The sequence below is a fragment of the Serinus canaria genome, chromosome 11 (assembly GCF_022539315.1).
Source record: "Serinus canaria isolate serCan28SL12 chromosome 11, serCan2020, whole genome shotgun sequence".
Taxonomy (NCBI): Eukaryota; Metazoa; Chordata; class Aves; order Passeriformes; family Fringillidae; genus Serinus; species Serinus canaria.
The window spans coordinates 6,558,873-6,577,386 of NC_066325.1; the positions used below are offsets into that span (position 1 = coordinate 6,558,873).

The window sequence follows — 18,514 nt, forward strand, 5'->3', positions numbered from 1 at the left end:
GTGCTGGTTGATTGCAAATCTTGAGCACTTCAGCTCACAGATAGGACACGCAAACCCCTGCCAGCTCCCAGTGGGATGATACTGGGATGCTATGGGAGAAAAGGGGAAGGGCATATTTTGGCCTTGAGAGAGGAAGTATTTCTGCTGTATTCAAAAGCCACCAGAGCACAGATCCAAAGAACCTCAGATCACTTCTCAACCCTCCAGCCTTGCCACAAGTTTGCAGCAGCCATCTGTGAGCAAATGGGGACCCAGCCCTGCCGTGTGGCCATGCCACAGCCGAGTCACAGTGTCACAAAGCCAGGTCAGAACCTGCCAAACACACTTCCACCTTGGGTACAACCTCCACAAAGACACACTGGGCTAGATGGCAAACAGGGTGTCCCTTTAATGAAACTACAACGTATTAAAAATTATTACAGCTTCGTCTTTTCAGGTTTTAGACAATGTAATGTGATTTATTCAAAGAAATGCTGATGATTAGACATTAAATGGCACTAAATATTCCACTTCCTCTGCGCTGCCTGATAAACTGGTTTCATTAACATTATAAGTAACAAAAGTTTCCATTTCAGTCGGCCCATTTTGTTTTCCTCACGATCTAAGTTGCAGCTGCACAGCACTATATTACAGGGACCTCGCCGAGCGGCAGCTCCGGGCTCTCCATCACTCCCCACGGTTAAAGGGACCAAGCCGGCTGCGGGCAGCCCGGGCGGGGCTCTCCCGGCCCGGCTCCGGCTCCGGCCCCGGCCCCGCCGCGGTCCCAGCGCCACCGCACCACCGGCCCCAGCCCGGCCCTGCCGAGCCTGCACCCCTTCAGCACTGTGCCCGGCCCTGCCCGGCCTGCGCCACTTAAGCACCGTGCCCGGCCCTGCCCGGCCTGGACCCCTTCAGCACCGTGCCCGGCCCTGCCCGGCCTGGACCCCTTCAGCACCGTGCCCGGCCCTGCCCGGCCTGCGCCCCTTCAGCACCGTGCCCGGCCCTGCCCGGCCTGCGCCCCTTCAACACTGTGCCCGGCCCTGCCCGGCCTGCGCCCCTTCAGCCCGGCCCTGCCGAGCCTGCCCCTCTTCAGCCCGGCCCCAGCCCACACCCACGGCGGGCTCAGGGCATCCTTCTGCCGGGGCCGGCACCGCCTCCCCAACCCCACTGACATCGCCATCCCGGTCTTCTCTTCAAGAGATTTTTCTTTAGCCGCCAAGTCTGTCCCTATTAAATCATGTGCCTCAGCCTTAAGTGCAGGTTAACACTGTGCCCTGAGTGGAAGCCACTATATTTGTCAAGGATACCTCCGTGATTTATCTCTGCCAGCCCCATAGAATAACGCACATCTGGATATAACGGTGCTGCTACATGATTTCCAAATTCAGCCATTCTGCCTGCTCCCTGGGAGACCTCACTCTGGGTCTGAAACTGCTGGAATTACAGCTAATTCCCAATTCAGGCCCTCATTTCAGGCCCTACCGAGGGTGTCACAGCCCTGCAGTGCCAGGTAGGGATGCCGCTGCATCCCCTCCTGACCTGCCAAGGCTCACCCGCACTTTCCCCACACTTTGGTCACATCTGACTGCCTTCAAGGAAATCCTCCCTTTGCCAGAAGCTACAGGGACACTTTTTGAAAGACATTTTGAAAGTAAGATGGTGATTTAAGTGCACACCAGCCAGTGCTCTGGTATTTAATAAAGCCTCTCTCCTGCCCTCGAGCAGCGCTGCCCACTCAGAGCAGCCCTGGCTGTATTTTGGGTGGGGGGCAGGGGTTGGTCCAACCACCTCCCAAGGCTCCCTGTGCAGGAGAAAACAAATCCCTCACATCCACAAAATGACAATCCAAAGGGTCAAAGCAGCCCCACTTGCTTGGTGTGAATCTGGAACAACTCTAAACAGGCTCACTCTGGATTTACTACAGCACTTCCAAGTGTTTGATTTGGCTCCCCATCCCATGGGATGAGCAGCAGCCCCCCAAGAAAACCCCCAGTGTGCACAGAGCAGAGACCCAGCAGCACCAAGCTCAGGCACCACATCCCTTCCTCCTCCCACAGCTCAGGTGGCACCTCCACACACACACAGAGAGATATTTAGATAGCTATATATTATTGTTTATGTAAAGCCATAGCTTTCCCTTGATTGCAAGGCATGGTGGGGCTGCTGATGAGGTTTGCTGTTGACATTTCTGCATTAGCTGGCTTTTGTCAATCCTGGCAGGCTGAGAAATTCTATCTTAAGGGCTGTTCTTTATTAAATTTGCAAGATACAAAACTGTGACTGACTCTTTTCTTTGGTGAATGTATAAATAATAAATCCAGATCGCTAAAAATAACAATTAAAATATTGCTCAAATTTAAAAGCACAGAAAAATTGGTAATTTGGAGACAGCCCCGTGTGGGCTGCAGAAGCAGGGGCTGGGGGCAGTGTCCCTCCTCAGGGCTTTTGGCAGCTGTCAATATTCAAAGTGCTTGAGGAGGGGGACAGGGCTGGGGAGAAAGCAGCATGCCTGAGCCTGAGCTGAGCCACTATGTGTCTTACCAAACTTTGTCACAGAGTCTTTTATACAACTCCTTTATGCAGGATCTCTGACATAATTCCTATTTTTTTCCACCAGCCATTATATATGATAAATAAAACAATGCACTGAAAACACTGAAATCTCTCATCAATGTCTTTGTGAAAAGGGCCCAGATAAATGAGTCTTGGAATCAAAGGCAGATTACATGACTGACCATGTATCATCCTCTATGTATTGAACATAGTCTTTGTAAAGATAGAGCGGTAATAAAAAGTGGTATTGTGTGCTGTGAAAGGCTGTGTGGGTCTGTGCATGACTAATCTGTCTTTCTGCATTATTTTATTCAATCTTCTCTGACTTTATGCCTTTGACATTTTTGCTACACTCAGTAAATTTGAGTGAATAGGCAATTTTAAAGAATTTTTATAGGGCTTCAGAGAAGTCATACGCAGACTGTATCTTTGTTCAGATTTAACAGTTTAAATATTTCCTTTGTCTAGGATGCAGAGTAATCTTTAGGCAGAGGAGAAGAGGGGGATGGGGTAGGAAATGCCTAAACCTCCCTTAATATTTTGGCACCCTTTAGTCAGGGGGTGGGGGCAGCGCAGCAGGGCCCAGCCTGGGGGTAGTGGGGTGCCCCTGGGGGTGCGGGTGAGGGGCTGGGTCGGGCTCTGGCAGGGCCGGACGGGCTGGGCTCAACTTTGCTGCGGGAAGAACGGCTCCCTCCCGCAACTCAAGTGGGAAGCAGATGAAATGTTTAAAGGGCTATTGTGAATATAGGCTTAAATATGATCCTCTTGCATCAGCCAATTTCTCTGACAAGATATTGCAAGGGTTGCTGTTTCTTAGTAAATAATGATTTTATTGCATCTCTTTAATGAACTGATAACGTGATACACAGTAAATTATCTGCATCTATAACATTACTGAGGATAAGCAGCGTGGTTTTAGTAATTTATACCACAGAGAGACATGCATTATAAAAATAGGAAAATTATTTCCTTTGTTAAATTGTGCAGAAGTCTTTACCTGAGGAACACCAGACAGATTAATCTCCAGAGATCCACTCGCTTGTATTTAAGCTGTTGAACTGTTCGCTGTTTTTTCCTCAGAACAGTTGAAAAAAACATTTTGTGAGCCAGAATTGACACTGTGGGTATTGTTCCTGCTCACACAAGTTATTAAAATAATTACTAAGCTATTTTGAGGTAACTTGAAGCTTTCTTTAAAACTTAAATCCAAATCTGGAGGAATTAGTGTGAATGATTTGCATTGATGACAACCCAAGTATGGCAGCCAGCTTTCCCGGGCTCCTCCAGCAGTGCAGCACCCCCGGGTGCTCCCTCAGCCCTGGCAGGGACTAAGGGGGAATTTCTGAGTGGGATTTCTGGCTGGGATGGGGTTTGGTGCAGGAATCTGCGGGATGCCCTGTGTCAGAGATGCTGTGGCTCACCGGGGGCTGCAGAGGGGCTCATGCCAGACCCCACAGAGCCCCAGAGCAGCACCGGTGGGACCCACAGCATCATCCAGCAATGCTCAGCCCTGGTCCCACTCCAGGGAAAGGGCAACCCCTGCTGCAAGCCCCCGGAGGTCCCCAGTGCCTCTGGGATCAGCAGCTGGCTCCAGGCACCCGTGGTGTCACTGCCAGGGGCCATTTGGACCTGGGTGCTGCAGGACACTCATCTCCCATTTCAACCCAAGCAGGGGCTAACGCAGACTTTCCTCACCAGCTGCCAATGGCCCTTTGTGGCCTGAAAGCTGGGATTTGTCACCCAGGCAGGGCAGCAGTGGGTGCAGAGTCCCTGCAGGGATCCACTTCCACAAGTATGACCCTGGGCAGGTGGGCCAGGGGCTGGGGAATCTTTCCAAGCTGGCTGTAAGCACAGGGCAGCTGGGAAGACAGGGAGAATGTACCAGGGGCTGGTTTTTTGGTTGTACTTTAGCATCATCATTAACCTTTCCAAGAGCTAACTTCACAGACGAGTGGGGATCCCAGAGCCCTGGGTCTCCCCATTAATCCCCAGCCCACTCTTCAGAGGGAGCACACTGCTGGCAGACTACAATCCTTCCAGATGTAATCATGTTTTAGCATCTTACTTCAGAATTTTAACGGGTGAAAATTCCCCATCTCAGTGCAAGATTGCATCATGAATTCCCTCTGCCTCGTGCAGCAGAGATGGAAAAATACTACTTTTCATCCCTGCACAGTGCTTGATGTAAGTTTCTGAAAATGAGCGCTCTAGTAAGCCTAAAAATGTAGGATAATATGATTCATTTATAGATCTCTGATAATAGATGTGGTTTCTGTTACTCCGTTACCACACCAAAGATTACTCCTGCTCCTTCAGGAAGGACACAGCACCCTCCTCCTCCCGAACCATTACCATAAAGCAGGATAAACAACAAATACCACCTTATCATTAGCTGCATGGAGCAGTTCCCATTGATTTATGACGCCAAACACCGCAAGGCTGGATCAAGCTGCAAGTACCTTTTTTGCAAACATTATTTCCACAAGACCGGTGTAAAATACAAGGAGCCGCCTCACCTGGGCTTGGTTTTGTTTACCCAAAAAAAAAAGAAAATATTTTACAACTTGCAGGAATTCTTCCCAATATTAGTTATTAACAACCCCAAGATGGCATTTGCATTTTTATAACCTTGTTACTTAAAAGTGAGACAGCGGAAGGAAAGACTTGGCGCTAGCGTTCCCTGCGTGCTTTAATCCCAGCCTGAGCTTTTTATGCTCGAGAGCACCTTGTGATGCTGTAACTAACCTCAAACCCGGAGCAGCGGGAGGGCAACAAACCCCCGAATACAGCAATGTCATGCTTTACAGGCGTACTCTCCGCAACAGCATGAATGGAGAAAAAAACCCCGGTTGCCAAGGAAACGCTCCAGTCCGGGTAATTATTACAGTAACTGTCTGCACACCCCACCTATAACACAAATGAATAATAAATCAGCCGCTGACTGGCAGCTCTCCGCGGCCGCGCCCGCCGCCGCCCCCTCCCGGCCGCCGCCCGCACCTGCAGCCCGCGCGGCCCCGCGCAACGGCCGCGCACCCGCGGAAGGGAAGGGAAGGGAAGGGAAGGGAAGGGAAGGGAAGGGAAGGGAAGGGAAGGGAAGGGAAGGGAAGGGAAGGGAAGGGAAGGGAAGGGAAGGGAAGGGAAGGGAAGGGAAGGGAAGGGAAGGGAAGGCTCTCAGCGCACCCGGGAACGATTTGCTGGGCTTGATTTAAAAGACGCAGCGGGAGTTGGCAAAATTCACGTATCGTGGGGTTAATGTGGGTTAGAGAGGAGCTATTTGTAACACAGAGACGCTGCATTCCAAACGCACACATCTGATTTCTTTTAATCCCAGCTCGTTTTTTGCGGCATAAATCACTTCGTTAAAATGAACAGCCAAAACAGCTGGTTTAGACATTCGTGAGACATCCAAAAATCTGCCGCTTGAGATGCCCTAAGCGAGCGACGGAAAGCGCGAAGTGCAGCTCACCTTGCGAGGGACAGGGAGATGCATCAGGTATCTCAGAACCGGCTCCAGGCCGCACCGGGCCAGGACGGGCCTCTCCTCCCGACACAGGGCACGGAGCACACGGCGTCCTCTCCCTCCTGCAGCTCCCCCAGCCAGACCACCAGCCTGGGAATGAACACCTCACCCAGGCGAGGTGCTCCCCGCGCAGCCCCCTGGGTGCGGGCAGGTGCCCAACACACCTGAGGGCAATTAAGCACATTAAAGAGCAGGTAGTTTCTCCCGACGGATCATTTGCCGTGCCTAATTGAGGCAATCAGCGCAGAGGGCTGTGCGGGGCGGTGGGACAGGGCTGGGGCACACGGCCGCGTCCCCGTGGCCGCAGTGCCCAGGCTGGCACTGCCACCGCTCTGTCCCCGCAAAGCTGTGCCCGCCTGGCACTGCCACCTGTGCCCGGGCAGCAGGGCACGCTGACAGCCGTGGGGGTTCCGCCGCCGTGTGCATTCCTGAGCCACCGCGGTGACCAGCTGGCCCGGCCAGCCCGCACTCCGGCTCAGGACGTGCCGAAAAGCCTTTGGGCGCACGGGGAAAGCCAACAGCCCTCCCTCAGCCCCGTGCCCAGAGCCCTCGGCAGACACGGAGCCTTCCAGCAGCACGGAGTCACCGAAGGAATTTCACAATTAAAATGTACCCTTACTATTAGTTAAGTCAATAAAACCCCACAATGGTAGCACTGGAGGCAAAAAGGCATATGAAAATTAATTTACCCCCAGGAGTCCTTCACACCTCCAGTTTGGGGATCTGTTGCTCCATCCCATGTTTACTTCACCCATGCACTGGTGGTTACCTGCAGCACTTCTTAGCTTCAGTGTTGCAGAGAAAGCAAATTTAGGTCCTCACAGAGACAAGGCCTTCACATGATTGCTTTTTACTGCTTAGATTTTTATCTCCTTTGATAGATTTAAATTTTTTTGTTGGGTGTTTGTAAACATTCTATATAAAACGCCTACAGCCATCTCTCTTGCTCTAGGCACTGCGAGTCTGCTGCTAAAGCCCAAGTGAAGAGAGGGAAGACGAAGGCTCATTCCAGCCCGAGAGCCCTCTGACAATTAAATATACTGCAGAAAGGCACAGACACACTCAGGCTCCCTATTAGGGAAAACACTCATGTGCTTAGTTTTAAGCATGTGGTTAAATCCATTCTTCTTTACAAAATCTCTGAGACATAAGCACATGCCAAAGTGCATTCCTGAGTAAGGATGCTTCCCTGAACTGAGGCCATAATTCATTAAAACCCAAGGTGCATTTATCCTACTTTTTCTCGTGAGCAGAGATGTGAAAAAAGGGGAGGGGAGAAAAACAGAAAACAAGCAAAGAATTAATTTTGATTTGAAACTGATCTATGGTGACAAGGGGCATTTGGTTTGTTAAAGTAACTGGAAGTGGAAAGTATTTCAGAAGATATCTAAATAAATCTTTTTAAAGGTTTTTTTTTTTCTCTTTCTCTCCCCCTTTCTTTCTCTCAGTTTTCCTCTAATTACCCATGTCTGGTAGTCTTGGATCTCAACCCCTTGTTATTTAAAATACATATTCATGGAACTATATTTTACAGTTGCACTGTTCTGGTTACAAAATAGCTTCTACTTTTCTAGGACATAATTTCATTTTGTTTAGCCAAGAATTCATTAAAGAAGCTATAAATAACCTCCTTTAAATATTTAGCCGTGAATAGAGGGTGGACTGGCATTGATGGCTTATTTTAGTACTAATGCAATATGCTTTAAAAAAAAAAAAGTCCACATTTGAGCATGAATCAAGTTAATCATTAACACTTTCAACGTGACTCTGGGGCTGTGCTGGAGCGCTTGCCCCTCGCAGCCAGCGCGCTGCAGGCGCAGCAGGGCTGCACAACTTTCCCTGCAGCTCTTCCTGCAGCCAGACACAATTTGCTCTGTCCCCAGGGGGAAACACAGCCCCCAGTTGTGGTGGGCTACCCCCCCCGCCCTCCTCCTGCCACATTTGGCCAGAGTTTTCTGCCCATGAAACCACTATGGCTTCCCAAACTCCTAGCAGGGATCCACAGAATGCCTCTGCTTACTTTAGAAGTCACCTTAGAAAGAGAAGTTCCAGTGCCTCCACCTCCCTTTGAAAGAGAGAGAGGAGCGTTGAGACAAGGGGGAGCTGGTGATTCTGTTCCAAAGCCACACCATGAGCTCATCTGCAGTGATCTGAGAGCAAAGGATCTGGGTAAAAGGCGCAGCTATTTTAGGGGAAGGTGAGGAAACAGCATTATCTGCTTGCCAAGATTTGGAAAATCAGAGGCTGATGGCTCTCAGGCTCCCAATTAACAAAGTCACAGTCCCTCCTTACCCCTCCCAAGTCCTTCTGCTTCACCTTTTAGCCTGTGGCTTGATGGTGTCAGCTGGAGAGCACCATCAGTTTAAAGTACTCCAGCTCTCCATGCCCTGTGCCATAGTTTTCCCTTGTCCTTGCTCAACATACAACCCCTCTAATTGTGCTGATACAGACATGCTGAGAGATTAGGAAACTCACTAGGTTCAAAAACCGACATACTAATGAAATAAAAAGAAACCAAACCCAGTAGTTTGTTTGTAAAGTCCATCTCTGTCAGCTACTATCACTCAAGGGGTGGCTCCTACAACAAAAGCTGTGTCAGCAAAATGAGAGGATGGCAAGAAGATTGGAAGGAGCTGCTGGGCAGGTAATCCTGAAGCCAGGACTGCTCTCAGTCACAAGAAGGATACACCAAACTGTACCCTGAGTGCTGCTGTGCTGTTGCATTTTGAAATAAAGCTGAAGCATTAAGACATTTTTCCTTAGTGCTGACTCCCTCTGGGCATTCCCAAGACAATTATAATGTTTTCTGAGTATACAAAAGAACTAGGAGATTTTGTAATCAAGAGTCTGAGTTTATGCTTCTCTCCTTAAGAGCATTCAATTTCCATGGACATTCATTAGCAGGAGGTTAAAACACAATGGCAGAAGAGAATGGACTGCTTTTATGTCCATGTGGTAGTAAACACTTCAAGCTAGAAATGCGAGTTCAAAATAAAAACCTCTCTGTGGAGCTTCCAAATTAGTAGTAAAGCAACAAAAACCACACCAGTTTCACAGCTTTTTTACTGAAAATTTAATTTTACAAAATACCCTTTTCCATCAAAGAAACTTCCCTGCAATGTACATGAACCTGGCATTTTATAGACCTGTACAGTGAGATATCAGAGAGGTTTGAAAGAAGGAAAAAAACTTTTAGCAGACACCTAGTTGCAAAACCTACAGCAATGTGAATACAAGTGTGTCTTAAAATGCTAAAGCAAGTAATGTAATATAATTGGTGAATCTATTTGAAATGTGAAAAGTTTCCTTAAAATGGTCCATATGGTATGTAGAACATCACAGCTGGCACAAAACTGCCTGTATTTAGTTTTAAACACAAAAACAATGTATGTAAGGAACAGTTTTTGAAAAAAGAACCCAAGTGCTGCTATCATAAGGCAAACATATACAAAGGTGCTGACAGCACACAGGGAAACCGACAAAATAAGATGAATGCTCAAGTGCTCAAACACTGAACTGTTTGTTTTCCTAATGCTGCCAGTAAACGTTGAGGAGATAACGGTGCCAAATTACCACAGGACACCCTGGTAACGGTGGGTGCTATGGAGAAGGCTTTATATCATCTCCAGAGAGGTGAAAGCAGGCAAGAGTGCTCGTGCTTGGGCTCAGCAGCACCTACAGAGTCTGCTGCATCCTGGCAGCTCTGAATTTGGAAATTCTCTTGACAGGTTCTTCTGGGGCGTCGGACAAGAGCTCCTCTGATTTGCGCTCCAGAATGGTCGGCAGCACGGGGTGAGCGAGGACTGGGTGTGGCATTAAGGAGGGAGACAAAGGCTCCTTTTCTATGACAGTTCCAGAAAATGCCTACAACAGAAGAGAATACTCAGAATGAGCTAATAAAATGCAAATGTGAAGCTATGCCCATAAGGTCATTACCCTATATTAGCCTGATTAGAATTGTTATTTCTTCTAATCAAAAGTAAAGAAATATCCTTAAATCAATGATTGTTGCCTGCATAAGTAACCACATTGTAATTAACCTCAAAATATAGCTTGTTCAAGGATGACTGAATGAAAGACAGTATCTTAAAAGTACTACTTAATCTCATTCCTGCTGCATAAATGATGTAAAAATTTGCTTCCTCACTGACACACGCTCAAGAAATCAAACAGCTGATGTAATACACAGTTTTATTTTGGATACGAAATGGAGAGACTTTGCAAAATTGATGTCAGCATTTCTATCATACGTCATTTTATGACTTAGTATCTTCTAACTGCATCTAGCTGACACATTGCATATGAACTGGCAAGCACATATTTTGATTCTTCTTTTCTCCCTACCAAATATGATCAAAAAATGGTGAAAGCCATTTATATTTAAGAGAACAGCAAACTTGCTTCCAACTATTTCTCTCTATAAAAGGCCTAATAAAAACATCTAATGTTTAAGAATTGTAATTTATATGCAGCCAATTACGTGACAATCCTTTTCAACTTAGCAAAGAAATGACCATGATTCCTGGAAAACAAGCAGCTCAGAACTACTTTTCATAAACATATTTAGGAACAAATCACTCCACTTTGTATTGAAAACAGAGAATTCAGAATGCCCAAGGACAAGGGGAAGCAGTTCACATCCAAGGTCTGATGCTCATGCTGGGCACAAAGGAATGCACACCAGATTTAGTCACTATGGTTAGTTCTGCTTTTTCATAACTCAGTTACCAACAAAGACAAAGCAAAACAAACAGGCCATTCTCTTCTTGCAGGACCTGCAAAAAAAGCAGTGTTTTTTTGTTTTCTGCTCCAGTGGCCCAAGTGTGCCTAAAGCTGTGCTTGTACAACTCTGTTAATCTAACAAGAAGCTCATTTTCCAAAACAGGTAAGCAAAGCACAAACTAAGTGATGGTGGTAAAATTAGAAAAAAAAAAAAAAAAAGTTAGTGCGTTGCAAATGGTAATGGAGAAATAATGGATTTCAAACACCCACAAAAATAACCAAAAGCGAAACAACAGCATTTAGGGAAGCACATCTGACTGGAGTGTTTTGCTTAATCTCCTTCAGTTGCTTAGAAAATACATTACATTGTAGAGAATAATCATGCCAGACTCAGGTAATAGACTGATGGGTAACATCTAAAGTGTACTTAAATGTTTATAAAAATATAGCAAATATATTCCAGAAAGTATACAATGTGGAGTGCTAACTCCACAGATAAATTTTCCATCATGAATCTTCACATCCTGCCTGGATTCATCTGAAGCTGTTTGCATGAAAAATGGTGATAAACAACAGCTTTTATGAGGAATTCATTTCTTGTCAAAAATAATTTTTGCAAAAGTAGTGCTTTCATTGAACTTGTCCATTGCACTGGGAACTACTGAAGACTCAAGTTTTATCTAGTTAGAAAAAATTAGTGTTAAGTTCTTACAAAGCAGAAATAAATACACTATGCCACGAATCTCTACATTTAATTCCTGTATTCACCCAGTCACTAAGCAACTGTACATCTTCCCTTACATTGTAAAGTCTGTCTTTTATAATGAAGCCCTGAACTTTCCAAACACATGTAAACAAATTTGTTTGGGATCACCAATGGCTTAGTCTGGAATAGGATGTGTAGGGGTGCAATGCTTCCTTCCACCAGGGAATTTCTCTGCTATTGGCACATCAAAATAGTAATTCAGCTGGTATCTATGTGTTTTAAACTCGAAACACTCCTTGGAAATTAGCTGCCTAGCAGTGCAAGACAGGTTAGAGAATCACCTCTTCCTTTGATCAGTTACAAAGTACAGATTTCCCTCTTTTTGTCTAAAATCCTGCTGTCTGTCCTGCAGTGAAATGGTCAGGATAACCCAGCGCACAGGTTTCAGTAACACCAGTGAGTGACCACTTTGTTGGATCATTATGGAAGAGCTTCAAGTCTTGGGGAAGCCACGAGGTGAGCAGCTCCTCCCCTCTGCCCCTAGGATGTGTGTGACAGAGGCCTGTCACCTGCTACGTCCTTCTGAAGCAACTAGGTAGGAGTTAGAAAATTATTTTAAAGAAATAAAACTGATGGTATAGGCAACTAGAGTCATTAGATTTCTCATTTTTATCCCTACCAACAATCAATAATGAATTAAAAACTGTACCTCAGTTGTCCCTGAAGAGGGAGGAAGCTTTTTCAGTAGCTGCTGCTTCCCCTCCCCCTCCTCTTCCTCGAGGATGCCTTCGCTGTTGTCACTCTGAGTGGCTTCATCACAGCTAATACTCCTCTGAACTCCTCGTCTGTCATCAAACTCTGCAGCACTGTTCTCACTGGTATCGCTGCAAACACTGTTCTCTCTGCTCCGAGACTTCAGGATTGATTTACGAGGGACATATTCTCCATTCACAACATCAACAAAGACTCTATAAAGGAAAATGTTAGCTTTAATAAGCCATTTCAGGATCAGATGACAAATTTACAGTGATCTTGCTTTGTCTTTTGTACAAATTAATTATGATGTGCTTTCCCAACTTTTTCGCTGCAGAATGACAATACTGTACCTTCAGAGGCACTTTATTTACCAATGTACAAGAATCAATTCTGCAGAGTGAATGCTGTTATACCCTTTATTCAAGCATTAAGTTGGTTCTCATTTTCAGCAGAAAATGCATAGCTCTTTGAAAAATGTTAGAAAATAGAAAGGTGTGAGTTAGAAAAAGTTAGAAAAAAGGTAAACTAAATGATGACCAGGGTTGTTTCTGTAAAGAGAATCAGATCACAATCTGGGAATGTTTTCTAGAGTTAAGTCCTTGTCAAATGTAGAATACAAAAACAAATACTTGAAACATTCATTGCACATGGAAAAGTTGGAGCTTTTTCCTGACAAGTGTCATAATCTGCTTTCAATTAGAAACAAATTTTTAAAAATCAGCTTATAAGATCAGATCAACAGGAAGACACTTTTCAAGTATTAACAGACTGTGCACTGACAAAGATGGCTCTTGTGCTCCCCCTCCATGACTTGAGAAAGTCAAGGGTGGGTGGAGGAGAATGAGAAGACAATGCCAATTTTATCAAACTCATAAAGAAGGAGCCCAATGACTGGATGAGTTTAAAGGGTGTTACTTGTTTCTAACAGCTTTATTCATCAGGCACTCATGGAAATACATCTCTACAGAAGATGGAGTTTGCAGAGCTCAGGGGGAGGAGCACAAAAGAATCTTTTGCTCATCCTCAGCCCCTGCAGCTGCAATTACAGGATGTGGTTTCACTTTTAACACTTTGTAACATGTTTAACATATTTAGGTATCCAAATACACAGACCTACAGTGGAATTTTAATAACCACTTAATCAAACAATCCAATAGGTGTCTGTGTTTATCCTTACAAACCTAAATACTTGTTTTAATTATCCTGTTACCTCAGTGTTTTGTACAATCCCCTAAGCCCAGCACTGTTTTTCAAGTTATCTGTGTGTGGGTGTTCTACAGGTGAGCAGCACCTTTTATTGAGAATATAGAAAGTGACAGACTGAGGCCAGGAAGAGGGAAGACAAAAGAAACTATGCAAGCAAAGAGCTGAGTATGTTTTGAAGCCACAAAAAGGAAGAGACAGAAACCAGCAAATCAATAACCAGGAAAGCAGGAGTATTACAAGTGGTAGATCTGGTCAGTTCTGTTTGAAAACCAACACAGAAAAAAATGGCAGGGAATTAACCAGAACACATAACATAACTGCTGCATTCCTTTCTAAGGATGATACATCCTGGCAAATTCACCTCCATTTCAGAAGCTCTGAAAAGCAGGTAAAAGAAGAATTGCTATTTGGGAAAAGAAGTGTTAAGTTCAGAAATATTTCATGGATACGAAAGCACAGTGACCGTGCAGAAGGCACAAACTTTCATTTTTAAGTAGTAAATTCAGTTCCAGCTGTTTCTTTCAGGAAACTGTAGGTGGGGTTTCACACTCTAGGTGGACAGAAATGAAAGGAGAAGGTCTGCTCAGGGGAAAGCTGCACCATAAATTACCCACCGGTAAATGTCTGCTGGGGTTTTGATGTTGGGCAGCTCTGGAGCTGCGTGGCCATTGCCACTGCTGTTCCTCCTTTTACGCTTGGCCTCTTCTTTCTTCTCACTGAATTTCAAAGTAGTATTTTTTCCTGTGTTTATTCTTACCTGAAAATTGAACACAAATGATGGTCTAGACCATAAAATCAACAATCACCAGGCTGCAGATCAACTGATTCCTGACATTCTCTTACCCAAGCAGTTGGGGACTAGGAAGCACAGGTAAATTAAACAAATGTATGAATGGTAACATTCATAGTGTGCACTGTTTATTCTCTACCACTTGCACTAGGCTGGGGCATTTCTTTGCCCTCATGTGCACACATTTTGCATATAAAATATGACAGTCCGCTTATTCAAGCTCTGCTCAACAGCTGAGCTGTTCAAAGGTCAGTTTCAAGGCAAGTAAGAAGTAATTTAAAAAACTCCTAGACAGGATACTGCCTTTTACAACAGCCAGAAGCCAGGTAGACATCTGAAGATCCTTTTTCTAATACCATATTTAGGACGACAGGATCTAAACAGTGGGGTTTTAATCATTTGGAAAAAAACCCCAATGTCACTTCCAGCTAGCATTCTACTACATCTACAGATCTAAAGTTTTCAGGTCTACATATGGCATATATATTTTATGTAATCTCTTGAGCAAAAGATAAAATTAAATAAAGTACAAACCCTTTTAGGTTCCACAGTGTGAGAGAAAAAAATAGTTGGAACAGAGTTATCTCCAACATCTCTGTCATCTTCATCATCACTGTGATAATAAGTCGAGCCATTAAGGTGGCCCACAAACAAGTCTGAATTCCCAAATTCTTTATGGAAGTTGCCCTGAGTAATACAGTCCTCTGCCCTAAATGTCCCATTCTCATCTGCGTCCTTATCCTCCTTCTCCTCTTCAGAAGAGGTTACATCTTCTCCATTTATCTCAACTGCATCAGGCATCCTAAGGAATGAAAAATATCTATGTGAACAGAGGCAAGTCATGCTCTTGAGAGACACAAACACACAAAGTAATGAACTCGCCTGTAGGTAACTTTCTTTACCCAGGTGCTGTATTTTTAGACAGGGCAACTTTTTTGTGCCCTCTAACAATGACTGTGTCCTTCCCATACCAACTGGAAATACCACAACTGTGACATCATGGCTAACATCCCATGTATTGCTTGCAGATCACAATAGATCTAAGGATGTCACAGAGCATTAAATGTATAACTCCCACATGGAAAACTATGGATTTTCACAGCCTGAAATGAATTTCACTTCCCCCTCTTCATCTTAAAGAAAAAAACCAGAAGGCTGGACTGCTGTGGTTGCACAGAGGCAGATCTTAGGAGCTCTGGCGTTGCAGTGCTTTGTTCATGTCCCACCCTTCTTCCACCTATGATAATTTTAATTCCATCTGTGTGGTCAGCTACTCGCCCTGCTGGTGGGACCCTCTGTGTACCAGCAGCCCCACAGCTCTCTGGACTCCAGTCCTGCCTGTGCCACAGCAGCACTGTACCTGTCAAGTTCTCCAAGCATCTCTTCTTGTCTCTCGAGCTCTTCTAAGCGGGCCCACAGCTCCTCCTCTGACTGAAAACGACCCATTGGTTTTGTATCATTTCCATTTGCTGGAAAATCTACCTCAAAAACATTTGATACTTTTGGCTTTGAATGAGGTTTGTGAGCAGTTCGGTATTTTCCTGTGTAATAAAAAATAAGATGCAATTACTAAGGCGACCGACTGAAAAATCCAACAAAAATATCCAACAAAAAACATTTGAGGGTGGGGAAAAAACCCACAAAGGAACTAAGTAAGGAATATGGGCAGAACATTTTCCATTTCAAACTATTGTTTAACTGTTTAAGTGAAACTGTCAATGAACCAGAGCACCAGCACAGGGTAATAGTCTCCGGATGTTACAGAAATACCGAGGCAAAGCAGAGATGTTTATTTACAAAGCAGGAGACACTGATCCTGTGACAGTTTTATTACAATGTGGGGTTTTTTTACCTCTTGTGCCAAACAGTAGATTTTGATTTGATCTGATAGATATCAACATGTGAATGTGGCATTTGCTCACTGTCCCATTAACGGCAGGTTTTATTAACTAGGAAAACAAACCTGGTTTGTATTTTAGCTCATTTTTAATAGTCACACCTAAAGAATAGAGTCTTTTTTAAATTTAAAATGAAGACTATTAAAAATTACCTCCAGAGTTACCTGGAAAATCTCATCAAAATCCAGTCATTATCAATCACTTACTTAGTGTCTGAAAATCATACAAAAACCTGCCTTTCAGAAATAATAAATATAAACCCCATTTAAAGCCACAGAGGTGACCTGAGATACACACTTGTGAGCAAATGGTAGCCAGTGACAAGTTCTTGCTGGCATTTAAAAGCCTTGCTCCCTGGTAAAACAGTACATCAACTGAGGATGGGGAATACCTGTTCCTGTTTGAGTGCTGTCTGGCACACAGGGAACAAATCCTAATGCTTCAGCCCTGTCTGAGTGAAGGGCAGGCCTGTGTGTTTGACCCCTTTTCCCTGAGACCAGCATTCCCAGGGCCACTGCCTGTTCCTGAGAGCTCCCAGGCAGGCTCCCAAGGGAAGCTTCCTGCCCTCTGCCCACCACCACTCATGCTGCTCCTGCACCTCCTCCCAGGAATGAGGACCTGTCCCTTCCACCACTGCCAAAAATGCACAGGACTCCAGTGGCTCTGTGTGTTATGAAACTGCTTTGTGATTCCAATCAACAGTAGTACAATGTCTTCTTTACTCAGCATCCTTTGTGTTTTAAAATCTCTATTAACCAAATGTGCAGCCATCTTTTTTTTAATTTTAAGAACTCATGGCTTAAAGATATCCTTATTCAAATACGTCAGCTTATACTTTAATCCTGAGTTAAATACAAATTCAACAGCAACATTAAAAAGCAAACAGGTGACTGCAAGTAATGCTGGAATGTGTGTCCCCTACTCTTCCATGGGATAGCACTTTTCATCATCTCGTTAAGAAACGGCTGAAATGTGTTTTAGTGAGATTTGAATATAAATTGAGGTAAGCCAAGCAATCAGAGTAACTTGTGAGGATTTCATTTGCTATAATTACAAAATTAATAAATAAAATTGTAAGGATTAGTTAACAATCTATTTCAATTTGATTGTCAATTTGTGCCCTCCCAGTTTCTGTTACCCTTCAGTATTAACCACTGACTTGACTATGAAGGCAAGTCATGGCTTCCTGAACACCAGCAAGTGCTTCAACATGCCAGTGATTCTCCTTTCTAATTCAACACAGCTTCTGTCAGTTAGGAAACCAGGTCAGGCCAGAAAGACAACAGAGGTAACCACTCTCTGCTCCAGAAAGACAACAGAGGTAACCACTCTCTGCTCCAACATCACTGTGCTCACTCAGTGTTACCTCAAAGCACCACCACTACCTTCACACACTAATCAAAAAAAGTGAAGTAGAAAAACCTAGAAAATGTAGAGGTAGCAAGAAACTAAGGAGATGCTCAGGATACTACTTCTGTTTGCCTTCCTCTGAGATACAGCCCATCTCCACACCAACAAAACCAATTTTGGCCTGATGAAGCCCAGCCTGCCTCAAGCACTAAGCTGGCCTCTCAGCTACTTCTCTCTCAGTCACAGTACAGATTGGTGCTGAGAGAAAAGATTGGTAATTTCCACTTAACAGATTTTCAGCAAAAGTTAAGAGGGTGTCAGAGGACAACAGTGACAAAGGAAGTTTAGGACACAAAAAGAGCTGCACAAATGCTGACCTGGCATGCACAGCATGGTGCTGCATTAACACTGCTATTGTGGGATGCATTTCCTTGAATGTTACTCCTCCTATTTTGCAATGACATGTACCCATAGTAGAGACACCCCCTTAATCAGCCTTGGCATATAAAGATTATTTTGATTTATTCTAGGAAAACGTAACAGTGAACTGCCCATAGCCCTCTGCAAATCTTCTCCTCCTAAAAATGCCCAAGTGATGCTATTTTCAGACTGTAAAATTACTTGTGCCTCCAACTTTGCCTGAGTCCTACTGGGCACTACTTCAGATAGCACAGAAATTATCCAATTAATTCCTTAGCACAGCTACCTTTGCTTCCAGCCATGTCTGGGAAGCATTTCTGCAGTCCAGGAGCTGCACACCTGGACTGCTGCTGTGTTTGCTCCCTGTCATGGAACACCCCAGGATAAGATGTTCTCATTGTCCCTTGATGTCTCATCCCTCTCCATGCTTCATCCTCACCCTGCTGACACTGATCACATGCTTTCCCCCCTAACAGGCAGAATCTGAGTTTCTTTAGTTTCCTTCTGTTGTGAAACTCATACTTCAATGCAAAAAAAGTCTTCTCCAGCCCTGTCTCCTGGTGCCAGCCTAATTTATTTTCTGCCTCTCTTCTTCCAGAAAACTTCAAACTCCC

The 18,514-nt window shown here is 44.7% G+C and overlaps 1 protein-coding gene across 1 annotated transcript in view; it reads right to left on the minus strand.

Moving 5' to 3' along the window:
* Positions 1 to 9,097: 9,097 nt before the first annotated feature.
* The window catches only part of URI1 (URI1 prefoldin like chaperone), a 40,831-nt gene continuing 31,414 nt past the window's right edge, over positions 9,098 to 18,514 (minus strand). The window contains exons 7-11 of the mRNA XM_030227803.2: positions 15,593 to 15,773; positions 14,767 to 15,034; positions 14,057 to 14,199; positions 12,190 to 12,448; positions 9,098 to 9,916 (exon numbers count right to left, since the gene is read on the minus strand). Of these exons, the coding sequence (XP_030083663.1) occupies positions 9,728 to 9,916; positions 12,190 to 12,448; positions 14,057 to 14,199; positions 14,767 to 15,034; positions 15,593 to 15,773 (1,040 nt within the window). The 3' untranslated portion in view covers positions 9,098 to 9,727. The remainder of the gene's footprint in view (positions 9,917 to 12,189; positions 12,449 to 14,056; positions 14,200 to 14,766; positions 15,035 to 15,592; positions 15,774 to 18,514) is intronic.